The sequence below is a fragment of the Schistocerca americana genome, chromosome 4, assembly GCF_021461395.2.
Source record: "Schistocerca americana isolate TAMUIC-IGC-003095 chromosome 4, iqSchAmer2.1, whole genome shotgun sequence".
NCBI lineage: Eukaryota > Metazoa > Arthropoda > Insecta > Orthoptera > Acrididae > Schistocerca > Schistocerca americana.
The window spans coordinates 497,614,122-497,630,847 of record NC_060122.1 but is presented as its reverse complement, the minus strand read 5'-3'; the positions used below and the strand labels follow the sequence as shown (position 1 = coordinate 497,630,847).

At 44.9% G+C, this 16,726-nt stretch overlaps 1 protein-coding gene across 6 annotated transcripts in view; it reads right to left on the bottom strand.

Moving 5' to 3' along the window:
- The window catches only part of LOC124612599 (WD repeat-containing protein 37), a 106,127-nt gene that overhangs the window by 62,007 nt on the left and 27,394 nt on the right, over positions 1-16,726 (bottom strand). For all 6 annotated transcript variants that reach the window (XM_047140882.1, XM_047140888.1, XM_047140885.1 and 3 more), the window contains one exon: positions 4,336-4,406. In XM_047140882.1, coding sequence (XP_046996838.1) covers positions 4,336-4,406 — 71 coding nt within the window. The remainder of the gene's footprint in view (positions 1-4,335; positions 4,407-16,726) is intronic.

Here is a 16,726-nt window from a genome sequence, read left to right as displayed (position 1 = left end):
CAGCTAAAAACCATTTTGTGCCAAATCAGCTATTTGTGCCAAATCAGCTACAAAATTAAAAGTCAACTTGGGCTCAATATGATCCAGGTATGACATGTTCACCACACATTGCACACTATAAACAGGTTTTCATCAAATGTCACTTATACAATTAGAGTACAACAAATCTTGAGGTTTAATCGAAGATCCCAATTCCTTGTAATATACAATATTCCACTCTTGTGCCAAATAATGGGTGCTGATATGCACACAGAGCTTATGGTTGTATACGATTGGCAGCTAGCTTACTGAACATTACAAATACAGCAAAAATCACCCCCTTCCTCTTATACTGCATCAATACACTTTTTCAGATGGGTTGTACACTCACCATGTAAACTCAGTTGTTGGAGAGATGTGGGGCCTCTTGTCCTCAAAACAATTAAACATATGTAGTCCAGAAATTTACACTATTTTTCTTGCCGGCATCCGTAGCAGTAAGTGACCAATGGTATCAGTCTTCTGAATTTTGCTCATTCACGTCTATACACGCTGTATGCAAATCCATACACTGGTGAGCCAAAACATTATGACCACCTACTTGAAAGTGTGCTGGTCCACTTCTAGAACACAATTCAAGAGAGATTCTGCATGCCATATATTTGACAAGTACTTGATAAGTTTCCAGAGGTTTGTGGCACCAGATGTCTAAGCATAGGTCACACATTTCCGTAATTTATGGTTGGTTGGTTTATGGGCACAAAGCTGGCACCCGATAGCATCCCACTTGGGTTTCACTGGATTCAAATAAGTTGAATTTGATGGCCAAGACATCAGCTTGAGTTCACTATCATGCTCCTCAAACCATTGCAGCACGATTCTCGCCTTGGGGGGGCAGTTACCCTCCTGGAAGATGCCATCACTGTTGAGGAAGACGTCAAACATAATGGGGTTACAGGTAGTCGCTAATAATGTTCACATAGTACACAGCTGTCATGGTGTCTTCAATTACAACCACAGGTTTCATGGAAGCCCTGGTGAATGTCTCCCACCAACGTGCTGAATGTTTCGAGCAGCTGTTTGCCTACATGAAGCATATTTAGACACGACCATCAACCTTGTTTAACAATAAATGAGAACTGTCTGACTAGGCAACATGACTTCACTGATCCGCAGTCCAATCCCAATGATACTGCGCCCACTGTAATCATAATTGACATATATTGTAGAGTCAATACGGAAATACGTAGGGATCCTCTGAGCCAAAATACCAAGTTCAATACTGTTCGCTGAACGGCGTGTTCCAAAATACTTGTGCCTGTGCCGGTACTGTACTCTCATCAGATCTGCAACAGATTGCTGCCTATCCTGCTTTAGATCATGGGCAAGCTTCCGATCCCTATGTTCTGTGATGAAGTATGGATAACCAACTTCTTGTCGCCTACTCGTGTGGTTTCAGCATTCTCCCACGACTTTCTGTACATCCTAACAGCAGTAGCACGGAAACAGCCAATCAGCTTGCTGTTTCCAAGTTGCTCACTCCCAGGCACAGGGATACAACAATCTGGCTTTTGTCAAAGTCATTTCAAATCGGCGGATTTCCACCATTTACAACACTTATCATTGCTAGAATGATTCCTCATTTGTCTCCGTTCTATTCATATACTTCTGTTAACATATCACATGCCCTCAGCGCCACCAGGCAGCCTATAACCTTGTGGTGGGCAGTGGTCATAATATTTGGCTCATCAGTTTACAGTATTCATGAGGAGTTACACATTTTATTCTAAACTACAGTTCAATTCTTTTATCTTGGCGGCTCACGCATGCCCGCCCAGACGCTGGAGATTGCTGCGTTGCCAGTTGCACACGACGCACGCGCCAATAGAAGCAGTGCCATAGTGTAGCATAGTTCGCAAGCTTACGTGTAGGGGGGAGCGCGCAGTTCATGAAGTAAAGCCACCACGGCCGCATTAACCCTTTCGCTGCTACAAAGACATGCTCCCTGCATTCCGCGCTGTGGGCGATTTTGTCACTACACTGCTCGCCTGTGCAGACACATTGTGTTCCGACTGCTTTGACACTCTTTATCATTCGATTACACAAAAACTATTTGGCTCAAAAATTAGATTTTTACCTATCTTCTTGACTGATACCTTCCCCCCATAAATGACTTAATTTTGTTTCGATGTTCAACGCAGTTATTATGCAGCATTAAATATAGTAAACCTTTGCACGAAATTTTGAAGAGTTTGCAGAGGTAAAAGTCCATAGCGTATACTTTCCGTATGGTCGATTTTAGTTGCCACAATGTTGAGAATGAAATGTGGACAAGATACCTATATATTTCATTTAATTTAAGTACCACATAAGTGTCATATGTAATATTTAGAAATATTCCACCCTTCGCAACTGTAACAAAAGTTTTACTTACACTGGGCACGTTTGGCTTTATTTTAAAGCACTTCAATCAATCAAAAGGAAGTAGACAAAATACATTAAACAAAACTGTGCACTTACAAAAACATTAGGACTTGAATATACCGTCTGTCAGTGAAGTGCTCAGAGCTATGTCAAATATAATTTTGTGTGTGGCACACATAAACAGCATTTATTTGCTAAAACACTGATGAGCCAACACAAACGTTGAATATTGTGCTACCGCAGCACAAAACTACGAAAGGTGACTTGGCAATGGAGGACACAAAATACAGTCCTCTTATGATGCTTCAAAAAAGAGAAACGCGTCTGGTCTAAATAAGTCGCTTATTACAGTTGCAGAAGAGGGATATATTTCAATACCATTGGTAAAACTGCGACTGTGGAACAAAAACAAGAAATAGAACATGAATACCATTGTGTATGTGCCATACCTTTCACCGATGGAAGTGCTTTAAAATAAAGCCAAACGCGCCATGTGTATATAAAACTTTTATTACAGTCGCGAAAGACTGAATATTTCTCAATATTACATACGACACCTATGTGGAACTTAAATTAAATGAGATATTGTTATACAGCAAATATTATATGAAATTTAGGTATCTTGTCCACATTTCATTCTCAACATTGTGGCAACTAAAATCGACCATACGGAAAGTATACGCTATGGACTTTTACCTCTGCAAACTCTTCAAAATTTCGTGCAATGTTTTACTACATTTAATGCTGCACATCAAAACAAAATTAAGTCATTTATGGTGGGAAGGTATCAGGCAAGAAGACGTGTAAAAATCAAATTTTTTTGGCCAAATAGTTTTTGTGAAATCGAATGATAAATGTGTCAAAGCAGTGGGAACACCATGTGTCTGCACAGGCGAGAAGTGCAGTGATGACAAAATCGCGCACAGCGCGGAATGCGGGGAGCACGTGTCTGCAGCAGCGAAAAAGTTAGTGAAGAGGCAAAGCACTAGAAATTTCATTCAAACGAATAACATTCGTGAAGTAATGCACTCCAATATTGTTTTTAAATAAAGAAAATATTAAGCACCGCACAACGTTTGAACTCATAACCTTTCACTTGGCAGCCCAACACCTTAACCGTTCCGCTACCTCAGCTCATCGAACAGTGTAGCTCCATAAGGACTCTACTGTTGGTATGACTATGAATTGCTCACACTTTGTCGAAGTACAATACGAAATAAACAATTACCGCTGTTCTTTATTGCGAAAAAGCAGTTTGTGAGATTGAAACAAACACCTTTCCTTGCTATCGCCTGAATTAGGAGTCTTATTGCTTGTTTGGTTTAATTAATTAATAGAATATGAAGCAATTGGTATAAAGAATGCTTTTTCCAAACTTTCTGTAAAAGAAAGTCTGCTATCAAGACATTGCTTTTGTTCTATTACTTTATTTATGACAATGTTTCTAAAACTGAAGACACTCGTCCGTGCTCTGCACTGATGTCGAGATCTGGCAACGTCGTTCTCTGTTCATTGGCTGACTGTTTTGTGACGTCAGATGCGCAGAACGAACCTAAACTCGGCCACCAAGATATATGACGCGTACTTTAGTTGCCAGTGACTGCAAAGTTTATCTTACACTTTTAAATGTATTATACCAATGTGACATTCATTTTTTCCAATTTTTCCATTCTCAGTACACAATTCATAATATTATTGTATCTGCAGTCACATAACTTCTGTTTTTTTCATAGCTGATTTTCCAGTCAGAGACTGCAATTAATTTTATCTGGTCAATAAAATAAACATTTTCTGTCTTTATCTGTACTAATGCAAACAAGCTAAAATATGATTTGCATGATATTTGGGTGGTAGTCAATAACATTGTTACAGGCAACACATATATTAAATAGTAATATGATATGAGAACAATGTGAAAAAGTGTATACTCACAATTTAAATTCTCTGTGTAAAGTGCTTCAAATTCTTTCTCTATCTGGTTGAACAGATCATGCAGTCTTGATCTGTAAAAGTGAAAAAATGCTATGGAGATATGCATTTAGACAACAGAGTAATAGTAAGACAACAGAGTAATAGTATGACAAAAAAAACCAGCGAACTACAAGAGAAAGTACTGACGGGGCTGTAGGAAAAGCAACAATAGTATGGGTACCAGTAAGAAGACACCATTTACTGGCATTAAATAGTGACAAAAGTTGAATTCTAAAGAGCAGTTTTATAGGTAAGGGTGCTCCATACGCTGGTAAGAGATACAAATATCCAAATTTCCTAAATGGTAAACAAGTTACCATTACCATTCTGCAGAGGCTATTCAGCAAACAAAATACTGTGTCCCCCTCTGCTGTGAAATTATTTCTGGTAATGAAGGAAATTAAGAGTACAGTAAGAGGGATTCCAACCAAATTAAACACAATGGACAAAGTGTACGTAAGGAACTTTTAGTACAGGGAGCAGACGTGATTCAGTTACGGTACAATGATGACATTCAGAAAATATGAACTTTTAAATTCAGTGCAATAATTCTTTGTATAGCCTCCATGGCAAATTGCTCGCATTCATTTATTACCCGGACCAGAATAACAAACTGATTGAGAGCAAAACATAGCTGAGAATGGAAGGGGGCTTTGTTGCCAATTGGCCAATATACACTCCTGGAAATTGAAATAAGAACACCGTGAATTCATTGTCCCAGGAAGGGGAAACTTTATTGACACATTCCTGGGGTCAGATACATCACATGATCACACTGACAGAACCACAGGCACATAGACACAGGCAACAGAGCATGCACAATGTCGGCACTAGTACAGTGTATATCCACCTTTCGCAGCAATGCAGGCTGCTATTCTCCCATGGAGACGATCGTAGAGATGCTGAATGTAGTCCTGTGGAACGGCTTGGCATGCCATTTCCACCTGGCGCCTCAGTTGGACCAGCGTTCGTGCTGGACGTGCAGACCGCGTGAGACGACGCTTCATCCAGTCCCAAACATGCTCAATGGGGGACAGATCCGGAGATCTTGCTGGCCAGGGTAGTTGACTTACACTTTCTAGAGCACGTTGGGTGGCACGGGATACATGCGGACGTGCATTGTCCTGTTGGAACAGCAAGTTCCCTTGCCTGTCTAGGAATGGTAGAACGATGGGTTCGATGACGGTTTGGATGTACCGTGCAATATTCAGTGTCCCCTCGACGATCACCAGTGGTGTACGGCCAGTGTAGGAGATCGGAGATCGCTCCCCACACCATGATGCCGGGTGTTGGCCCTGTGTGCCTCGGTCGTATGCAGTCCTGATTGTGGCGCTCACCTGCACGGCGCCAAACACGCATACGACCATCATTGGCACCAAGGCAGAAGCGACTCTCATCGCTGAAGACGACACGTCTCCATTCGTCCCTCCATACACGCCTGTCGCGACACCACTGGAGGCGGGCTGCACGATGTTGGGGCGTGAGCGGAAGACGGCCTAACGGTGTGCGGGACCGTAGCCCAGCCTCATGGAGACGGTTGCGAATGGTCCTCGCCGATACCCCAGGAGCAACAGTGTCCCTCATTTGCTGGGAAGTGGCGGTGCGGTCCCCTACGGCACTGCGTAGGATCCTACGGTCTTGGCGTGCATCCGTGCGTCGCTGCGGTCCGGTCCCAGGTCGACGGGCACGTGCACCTTCCGCCGACCACTGGCGACAACATCGATGTACTGTGGAGACCTCACGCCCCACGTGTTGAGCAATTCGGCGGTACGTCCACCCGGCCTCCCGCATCCCCACTATACGCCCTCGCTCAAAGTCCGTCAACTGCACATACGGTTCACGTCCACGCTGTCGCGGCATGCTACCAGTCTTAAAGACTGCGACGGAGCTCCGTATGCCACGGCAAACTGGCTGACACTGACGGCGGCGGTGCACAAATGCTGCGCAGCTAGCGCCATTCGACGGCCAACACCGCGGTTCCTGGTGTGTCCGCTGTGCCGTGCGTGTGATCATTGCTTGTACAGCCCTCTCGCAGTGTCCGGAGCAAGTATGGTGGGTCTGACACACCGGTGTCAATGTGTTCTTTTTTCCATTTCCAGAAGTGTATATGCATGAAGTATGGCTGCTCAAGAAACAACTGTTTGGCTCTACAATGATTACCTTCACACACACCCTGTTAATGTGAAATACCGAGTTCACTCTTCATGGTCATAAGTTTATCACTTAAGAAACACACTATTATTTGCAAGTCTTAATAAATGTTAACAGTATGATTCACAATTAAGTGGCATCACTGATACAAAAGGGGTGCTCAAATTGATGTAAATCCTTTACGTGACTATGACAATAAATGTGTTACATTAACAATAAGTGTTTAAGTACTTACAAATCACTGTAGTGTGCATTTAGTATCTTGTGCTTATGCAGGAGGGCATTTCTCAGTAGTGAGATTAGAATTGTTTTGGAAGGGCAACAGAAGTCAGTCACTCAAAATATGATAACAATTTATGGCAAAGGGTGAATGCCACTCTGTTGGGTGTCACTTATTTCCCCGACCATGTAATTAACCGTTCTATGGATGAGTTATTGTAATTATCTGTAAACATAATTATAACTTTGCTATAATTTCATTTCAGCATTTCAGACTTCTTTAAGACCCTTTTCCATATTATGTACAAAATTATTCCAGTTCTCTGTGCCAAGTTTCCTCTAACAATTTTTGAATATCTGCCACAGTGAAGCTTTGGTTGGTTTGTTGGTTTAAAAGCGGGGGAAGGGATCAAACTGCTAGGTCATTGGTCCCTTGTTCCGAATAAAACAATGCCACAAGGGTGAGGATAAAACTAGTGTGACTGACAACACAAAACGGAGGGAAAGGAAAAACCACAAGAACAATGGAAGGGCAACTAACACTTAAATGGACAAAAGGGGACAAGAAAACCACAGAAATGCAAGAAACAGGTAGAAGAGATTAAAACGACAAAACAGACTACCACGGCTGGCTGACGACGAGAATAAAAAGGAGAAGCCAGCCACTCTGCAACACATTAAAACCTCCACCCTAAAAGCACTAGGATGTAGGACACAGAGGGACAAAGGACATGCGCTACTACTTAGATCAAATGATAAAACCCACCCTCACGAATAAAACGTGAATCTAAATCAGCCAATGAGGTGTCAGATAAAATTAGCAGCAACAAGTTGAGTAACCGAAGATTTTGTCGTAGGGCAGTCAAAGTGGGACAGTGCACCAGAATATGGGCCACCATCAACTGGACGCTGCACCGACACTAGGGCGGGTCTTCACAGTGCAGGAGGTAGGCGTGGCTCGCCCAAGCGTGGCCAATGTGGAGCCAGCAGAGAACCAGAGAGTCCCTGCGAGAGGCCCACAAGGAGGTGTGGCACACATTCATAGTCTCCTTAATGGCACGGACTTTGTTGTGCATACTGAGACTATCCCATCCTGTCTAACAAAGCAAAAAAACCTGGTGGAGTAAAAACGAACATAGGTCAGTTATTGGAATGCCAAACGCCATATGCAGTTAACGTGTAGCCTGTTTGGCCAGCCTGTCAGCAAGTTCGTTGCCTGGGATTCCGATGTGTCCTGGAGTCCACACAAACACCACTGAATGACTGGACCATTCCAGGGCATAGATCGACTCCTGGACGGTCACTACCAAAGGATGACGAGGGTAGCACTGGTCAATGGCTTGTAGGCTGCTCAAAGAGTCAGCACACAGAAGAAATGACTCCCCAGGGCACGAACAGATGTGCTCAAGAGCACGAGATATAGCCAGCAGCACTGCAGTGAAAACACTGCAGCCATCTGGCAATGAACGCTGTTCAATAAGTCCTCCATGGAAATACGTGAAGCTGACGTGACCATCAGCCTTCGAGCCATCAGTGTAAACCACTTCATGGCCTCGGTACATGTCAAGAATCGAGAGGAAGTGACAGCGGAGAGCCGTAGTGTGAACTGAGTCCTTTGGACCATGTGAAAGGTCTATGCGAAGCCGCGGCCTACGTGTAGACCATGGAGGCATATGCGAATGGCCCTTGAGTATAGGTGGTAAAGGCAAGGACTCCAGTTCAGATAGAAGAGATTGGATACGAACTGCAATTGCAAGCTCTGAGCTGGGCCACCGATGCGGAAGATGAACCGCCGTGGGTGGGAAAAGGAGAAAAGGAGATGGTAATTTGGATGTGCAGGAGAACTACAAACGTGTGCAATGTAACTGGCGAGCAGTTGGGCACGCCTGACCTCAACGGAGGGACTCCAGCCTCCACCAGGATGCTGGACACCGGACTCTTCCTACAATCTCCCGTCGCTAGTCGAATGCCACAGTGATACAGTGGGTCAAGTAAACGCAACACTGAGGGCACCTGTAGTCAATGCGGGATTGAACAAGGGCACTGTAGAGCTGCAGCAGCATAGAGCGATCTGCACCCCATTCACACCAACAGAAGTGCATAACAAATGACTTTGTGGCTGAAAACTGGAAGCTGTGGGCTAGAGCAAATGACTGCACCTTTTAGATGGCTCCCTGTAGGGGCCGCTCAGCAACGCCAGTACTGGTGGAGCAGTCAAAAATTTAGAAGTCTTTTGCATACAGAAAGGATGAGACGGATGGCCCTACAGCTGCTAGACCATTAATGGCCACTAAAAATAGAGATACACTCAATACAAAGCCCTACGGAACCCCATTCTCCTGGATATGGGGAGAACTAAGGGAGGCACCAACTTGGACATGGAAAGTACGAAGTGACACGAAATTCTAGATAAAATTCGGGAGTGGGCCTCAGAGACACCACTCATATAATGTGGCAAGGGTACGATGTCGCCAGGTGGTGTCTTACGCTTTTCGTAAATAAAAAAAGACAGCAACAAGGTGTTGGCGTCTGGAAAAGGCTGTTCAGATGGCAGACTCACGGGACACAAGATTATCAGTAGTAGAGCGACCCAGGTGGAAACCACCCTGGCACGGAGCCAGTAGGCCACGTGACTTCAGGACCCAACCAAGTGCTGACACACCATACATTCCAGCAGCTTACAAAGAACATTGGTCGCATCGCACCAGATCCGGTTGAAGATGACGAGGTGGTGTCGCTTTTAGTCAAATGAGAGATGTTTAATCATCTGACTGTGGATCCGATCTGGCCCAGGAGCTGTGTCGGGGCAATGTGCAGGGGCACTGAGGAGCTTCCACTCTCTAAATGGAGTGTTATAGGATTCACTGTGGCATATAGTGAACAAGAGGACTTTCCCTTCCATCCACCATTTGACAGTGCGAAAGGCTGGAGGGTAATTCTCCAATGCAGAGGCGCAAGCATAGTGTTCAGAAAAATGCTCGGCAATCACATTTGCGTCAGTAAATAACTTGCCATTTATGTTAACACCAGGAACACCTGTTGGGGTCTGATACCCAAAACCTCGTTTGATCTTTGCCCAGACTTTGGAAGACTACGTATGGCATGCAACGGTTGAGACGTATCTCTCAACACTCCTGTTTCTGTCTTCTGATAAGCTGGCGAACGCAGGCACGGAACCGTTTAAAGGCTATCATGTGCTCCAGGGAAGGGTGTCGTTTATGCCGCAGTAGAGCTTGCCGACGCTCCTTAATTGCCTCAGCGACTTCCGGTGACCACCAAGGGACTGTCTTTCACCCAGGACACCCTAAAGAACAAGGGATCACGTTTTCCGCCACAGAAACGATCATTGTAGTTACCTGCTTAACCACCACATCGATGTTAACATGTGGGGGAAATGCAATGGTGACAGGAGAGGTGAAAGCATCCCAGTCTGCCTAGTTAAAAGCCCATCTGGGCAGGCGTCCATGGGCCTGATGCTGGGGCAGTGACAGGTAGACGGGGAAGTGGTCACTGCCACACAGGTCTTCATGTGCTCTCCAGTGGATAGACGGGAGAAGGCCAGGACTGCAAACCGAGACATCAATGGCCGAATGTGTGCCATGTGCCACACTGAAATGTGTGGGAGCACCTGTATTTAAGAGGCGGAGTTCACGTTGTCACAGTATATTTTCGACATCTCTGCCTCGGCCAGTAAGCATGATGCCACCCCACATGGGGTTATGAGCATTAAAATCTCCCAAGAGCAGGAAAGGTTTAGGGAGTTGATCAATCAGTGCAACCAATGGTTCAGGGGTACTGCAGGGGTACTGCAACATCTGGAGGAAGATATACACTGCACACAGTTATTTCCTGTGTCGTCCTTATCCTGACAGCCACTTCAAGAGGGGTTTGAAGGGGGTTCACTGCATACTGTTCAGGACATAGACACAAACTCCACTTGACACACTATAATATAGTCACTATGGTTCTTGTAATATCCCCTAAGCCGCAAAAGGCAGGGGTCTGCATTGCCGGGAACAAGGTTTCCTGGAGGGCAATGCAGAAAGCAGGTATAAAGCTTAATAGTTGCCGTAGCTCAGCCAGGTGGTGGAAAAAATTGCAAAATTCCACTGAAGGATGACGTTATCATGAGGCTGGGAAGGCATGAAGTGTGCAACGAGGCAGGTTATGCCTCAGGGTCACCTGCTGCCACCAATTTAGTATTTGTAGCCATTTCTACACTAGATGAGGCATCAGCGAGTTCCAGGCTCACAGGGGAAGCTAAGATCTCCACTGCATCCTCAAATGCAGAACTGGTAGGGAGTGGTGGTGTTGGGGCCACCGGAGGGTCCTTTTTCTTAGCAGACTTCTTTGTTTGCTTGCCCTCTCACTTCTCTTTAGGGGCTTGATGGAGGACTTCTCTGGAGTAGCTTCAGGTCCGGAAGAAGACCATGAAGCTCTTTGTCCAGCAGCTTTTGGCTCCTTGAGCCACTGACGAGAGTCCGCTGTGGCATTAATGGAGACCTAGGGAGAGGGGGCCTCAAGGGACCACTTCCTCACGAGAGGAGCTGGAGGAGGCTGTTGCTTCTCCAGCAGGGGGGGAGGGGGTGGGGAAGGAGACCGACATCCCCTGCATTTGTTGGGGGGGGGGGGGGGGGGGGCAGGTGGTTGCTCCGGAAGTAGGTGCTTTGGGAGCAACGGAGGGAGATTAGTCCCCTACCACCAAGGGGGCGGATGTATTCTGGTGGCCCGTGGGGCCCACTATTCGTGGCACAGAGTGAGGAATCACTGGCACTTGGGAAGATGATGGCGACGTAGCTGCAGCATATGTCGACATCAACCGAATGGGGGTGTAATCTTTCAGATTTACGCTTAGCCTCTGTGTAAGTCAACCAGTCCAGGGTTTCGTACTCCATGGAGTACTGGGCAGTCCGGCTAGCAGGGGGAGTGGTGCTCTCCACATCTGATGCAAGTAGGAGGAGGTGCACATGGATTATCTGGGTGCAGTCGACGTTCGCAGTCTCGACACGCAACACTGGAAGTGCAGCGGGGAGAAATGTGCCCGAACTTCCAGCACTTAAAGCACCGCATAGGGGGAGGGACATATGGTTTAACGACACAGCGGTAAACCATCTCCTTGACCTTTTCAGGCAATGAATCACCCCTCAAAGGCCAAAATAAAGGCATCTGTAGCAACCCTGTTGTCTTTGGGTCAACTGTAAATGCACTGGATGAAATTAACACCCCGCCGTTCTAAATTGGCGCAGAGCTCGTCGTCAGACTGCTAGAGGGGATCACAATGGAAAATAATGCACTGGACATGTTGAGGCTTTTATGGGGAGTGACTGAAACAAGAACATCACCCAGCTTCTCACAGACGAGTAATATTCGGGATTGGGCTGGGGATGCCGTCTGAATCAAGACTGCACCGTTTTGCATCTTTGACAATGCTGTCACTTCTCCAAACTTATCCTCAAGGTGTTCAACGAAAAACTGAGACTTCAAAGGTAGAAAGGAGTCCCCACCAGTTCTGCTGCAGACTAAAAAGTGAGGCGAATATGGCTCTCTCTCCGTTCTGTAGCCCTACATTCCTCCCATGTTGTAACAAAGGAGGGAAACGATTTAGGGTCATGCCTGTCGGCATTGTATTCGATCTTGCCCTTCTTAGAGAGTGCTGGTGCCGTACGGTCACCAGCAAGAGAAGACTTAGTCCGCTTCATTGTGGGTCATCCGCCCTGATGCCACCCACTCCAATCAAGACCTCTTCCCACAAGTGCCACCCAGTCACAGCAAAGGCCAACTGGCATAATTTCTGTTGCCAGGAGTCCTGATGCCCCAGGAAGACAGGCTTCTACTCCTTGGCATACGTGGGGATTTTACAGCTCAAGCATCAGCAGTGCAATCCCTGTGTTGTCAGGAGGCTACCACCCAATGGGTACATGACGACCCCACCACAACGGACTGGCTACCGTGCTGGATATTGGGTGCAGAGAAATCCAATATTGTCATGGGGGCGAAAGACGACAGGAGACAACGGAAGAAGATGACATACACCAGAAAGTGTCCTCGCCCAAATAGTTCAATTGCAGGTGGAGATTCAAAGCCATGACATGAGATTGAAGAGATCAAATCTAAGGGCACTATGGATAGCTCGTGCACCATGTAAGGCATCCTTCCCCATATGGCCCGCACTTCTGTAAAATTTTGAAAGTGGCACGCCAAACCATAGATTGGGACCTGAACTCATAGGGCTCACTTTTCAGTGAGAGGCTCCTGTTAGTCACCTCTTACGACAGGCAGGAATACCTCGGGCCTATTCTAACCCCCGGACCTGCAGAGGGACGCTGTCCTGTAATGCTTCATCTGCAACCAAAACATTTAAATAGTTCTGAAGTGGCAGTGGTGGGAGTCAAACACCTCTATGGCCATTTTCTCTAGCCAGCTCATCAATGACATACTGCTGAAATCGGCTTGCCCCACCGCCACTTTCTTTTTTTCAAGCATACAATGGGGTCATGTTTTTTCTTCGCCATCAAAGCTTTATCTTTGACAAACGAATGGTATGGGGCATCATCCACAATGATGACAGATGACCTATTTCTATTTTCCAATAATTTCTCCAATGAACCTCTTAATAAAACTCTCACAATTCATCTCCTTGTAGTAGTCACGTATTCTCTAAGCCAGGAGACACTTCAATATGAAACCAGAGGAAGGCAATAATTCTTGTGCCCTTTCCAATGGGAACTGCAGTACTTTCATGAATACTCTTGGAATGAAAGAAGACTGAGTTTAACATCCCGTCGACATTGATGTCATTAGAGATGGAGCACAAGCTGTGTGTCAAGGATGAGGAAGGAAAATGGCCATGCCCTTTTAAAGGGAACCATCCAGGCTTTTACCTGGAGCAATTTAGGTAAATCATGGAAAACCTGTATCTGAATGGCCGGACATGGGTTTGAGACACTGTCCTTCCAAATGTGAATATATACTCATCTGTCCACTCTTTTCTGACAATTACTGGATTATCCCAGTCACATTCTGCCACATACCGCCTTCAAATTGTGCCTAACAATGCCATGCAGCAGTAACACTTCCTTTCATTAATTTTTGATACCTGAACCCTAGGGCACACACAAATGTTAACAAAAGTTTTTTATTGTTAGATTTCTTTTCTCTCATAATAACCATATATATGTTGATAAACAGCGCCTCACTGAATTGTGTCCAAGTTCATTACTCACTGCTTTGTTTTCCTCTTTACCAGAGACCATAGCTTGGACGAATCTTGTTCTGTACAGTGGTTCCCCTCCATGAACTATGGACCTTGCCGTTGGTGGGGAGGCTTGCGTGCCTCAACGACACAGATAGCCGTACCGTAGGTGCAACGACAACGGAGGGGTATCTGTTGAGAGGCCAGACAAACGTGTGGTTCCTGAAGAGGGGCAGCAGCCTTTTCAGTAGTTGCAGGGGCAACAGTCTGGATGATTAACTGATCTGGTCCTGTAACACTAACCAAAACGGCCTTGCTGTTGTGGTACTGCAAACAGCTGAAAGCAAGGGAAAACTACAGCCGTAATTTTTCCCGAGGGCATGCAGCTTCACTGTATGATTAAATGATGATGGCGTCCTCTTGGGTAAAATATTCTGGAGTTAAAATAGCCCCCATTCGGATCTCCAGGTGGAGACTACTCAAGAGGACGTCGTTATCAGAAGAAAGAAAACTGGCGTTCTGCGGATCAGAGATTGGAATGTCAGATCCCATAATCGGGCAGGTAGGTTAGAAAATTTAGAAAGGGAAATGGATAAGTTAAAGTTAGATATGGTGGGAATTAGTGAAGTTCGGTGGCAGGAGGAACAAGACTTTTGGTCTGGTGAATACAGAGTTATAAATACAAAATCAAATAGAGGTAATGCAGGAGTAGGTTTAATAACGGATTAAAAAATAGGAGTGCGGGTAAGCTACTACAAACAGCATAGTGCATGCATTATTGTGGCCAAGAGAGACATGAAGCCCATGCCTACTACAGTAGTACAAGTTTATATGCCAACTAGCTCTGCAGGTGATGAAGAAATTGATGAAATGTATGATGAGATAAAAGAAATTATTCAGGTAGTGAAGGGAGACGAAAATTTAATAGTCATGGGTGACTGGAATTCGAGAATAGGGTAAGGGAGAGAAGAAAACAGTAGGTGAATATGAATTGGGGCTAAGAAATGAAAGAGGAAGCCGCCTGGTAGAATTTTGCACAGAGCATAACTTAATCATAGCTAACACTTGGCTCAAGAATCATGAAGGAAGGTTGTACACATGGAAGAACCCTGGAGATACTAGAAGGATTCAGATAGATTATATAATGGTAAGACTTAGATTTAGGAACCAGGTTTTAAATTATAAGACATTTCCAGGGGCAGATGTGGACTCTGACCACAATCTATTGGTTATGAACTGCAGATTGAAACTGAAGAAACTGCAAAAAGGTGGGAATCTAAGGAGATGGGACCTGGATAAACTGAAAGAACCAGAGGTTGTACAGAGTTTCAGGGAGAGCATAAGGGAACAATTGACAGGAATGGGGGAAAGAAATACAGTAGAAGAAGAATGGGTAGCTCTGAAGGATGAAGTAGTGAAGGCAGCAGAAGATCAAGTAGGTAAAAAGACGAGGGCTAGTAGAAATTCTGGGGTAACAGAAGAGATACTGAATTTAATTGATGAAAGGATAAAATACGAAAATTCAGTAAGTGAAGCAGGCAAAAAGGAATACAAACGTCTCAAAAATGAGATCAACAGGGAGTGCAAAATGGCTAAGCAGGGATGGCTAGATGACAAATGTAAGGATGTAGAGGCTTATCTCACGAGGGGTAAGGTAGATACTGCTTACAGGAAAATTAAAGAGACCTTTGGAGAAAACAGAACCACTTGCATGAATATCAAGAGCTCAGATGGAAACCCAGTTCTAAGCAAAAAAGAGAAAGCAGAAAGGTGGAAGGAGTATATAGAGGGTCTATACAAGGGCGATGTTCTTGAGGACAATATTATGGAAATTGAAGAGGATGTAGATGAAGACGAAATGGGAGGTATGATACTGCATGAAGAGTTTGACAGAGCACTGAAAGACCTAAGTCAAATCAAGGCCCTGGGAGTAGTCAACATTTCATTAGAACTACTGACAGCCTTGGGAGAGCCAGTCCTGACAAAACTCTACGATCTGGTGAGCAAGATGTATGAGACAGGCGAAATACTCTCAGACTTCTAGAAGAATATAATAATTCCAATCCCAAAGAAAGCAGGTGTTGACAGATGTGAAAATTACCGAACTATCAGTTTAATAAGCCACGGCTGCAAAATACTAACACGAATTATTTACAGATGAATGGAAAAACTCGTAGAAGCCGACCTTGGTGAAGATCAGTTTCGATTCCGTAGAAATGTTGGAACACGTGAGGCAATACTGACCTTACGACTTATCTTAGAAGAAAGATAAAGGAAAGGCAAACCTACATTTCTTGCATTTGTAGACTTAGAGAAAGCTTTTGACAATGTTGAGTGGAATACTCTCTTTCAAATTCTGAAGGTGGCAGGGGTAAAATACAGGGAGCGAAAAGCTATTTACAATTTGTACAGAAACCAGATGGCAGTTATAAGAGTCGAGGGACATGAAAGGGAAGCAGTGATTGGGAAGGGAGTGAGACAGGGTTGTAGCCTCTCCCCAATGCTATTCAATCTGTATATTAAGCAAGCAGTAAAGGAAACAAAAGAAAAGTTCGGAGTAGGTATTAAACTCCATGGAGAAGAAATAAAAACTTTCAGGTTCGCCGATGACATTGTAATTCTGTCAGAGACAGCAAAGGACTTAGAAGAGCAGTTGAATGGAATGGATAGTGTCTTGAAAGGAGGGTGTAAGATGAACATCAACAAAAGCAAAACAAGGATAATGGAATGTAGTCGAATTAAGTCGGGTGATGCTGAGGGAATTAGATTAGGAAATGAAACACTTAAAGT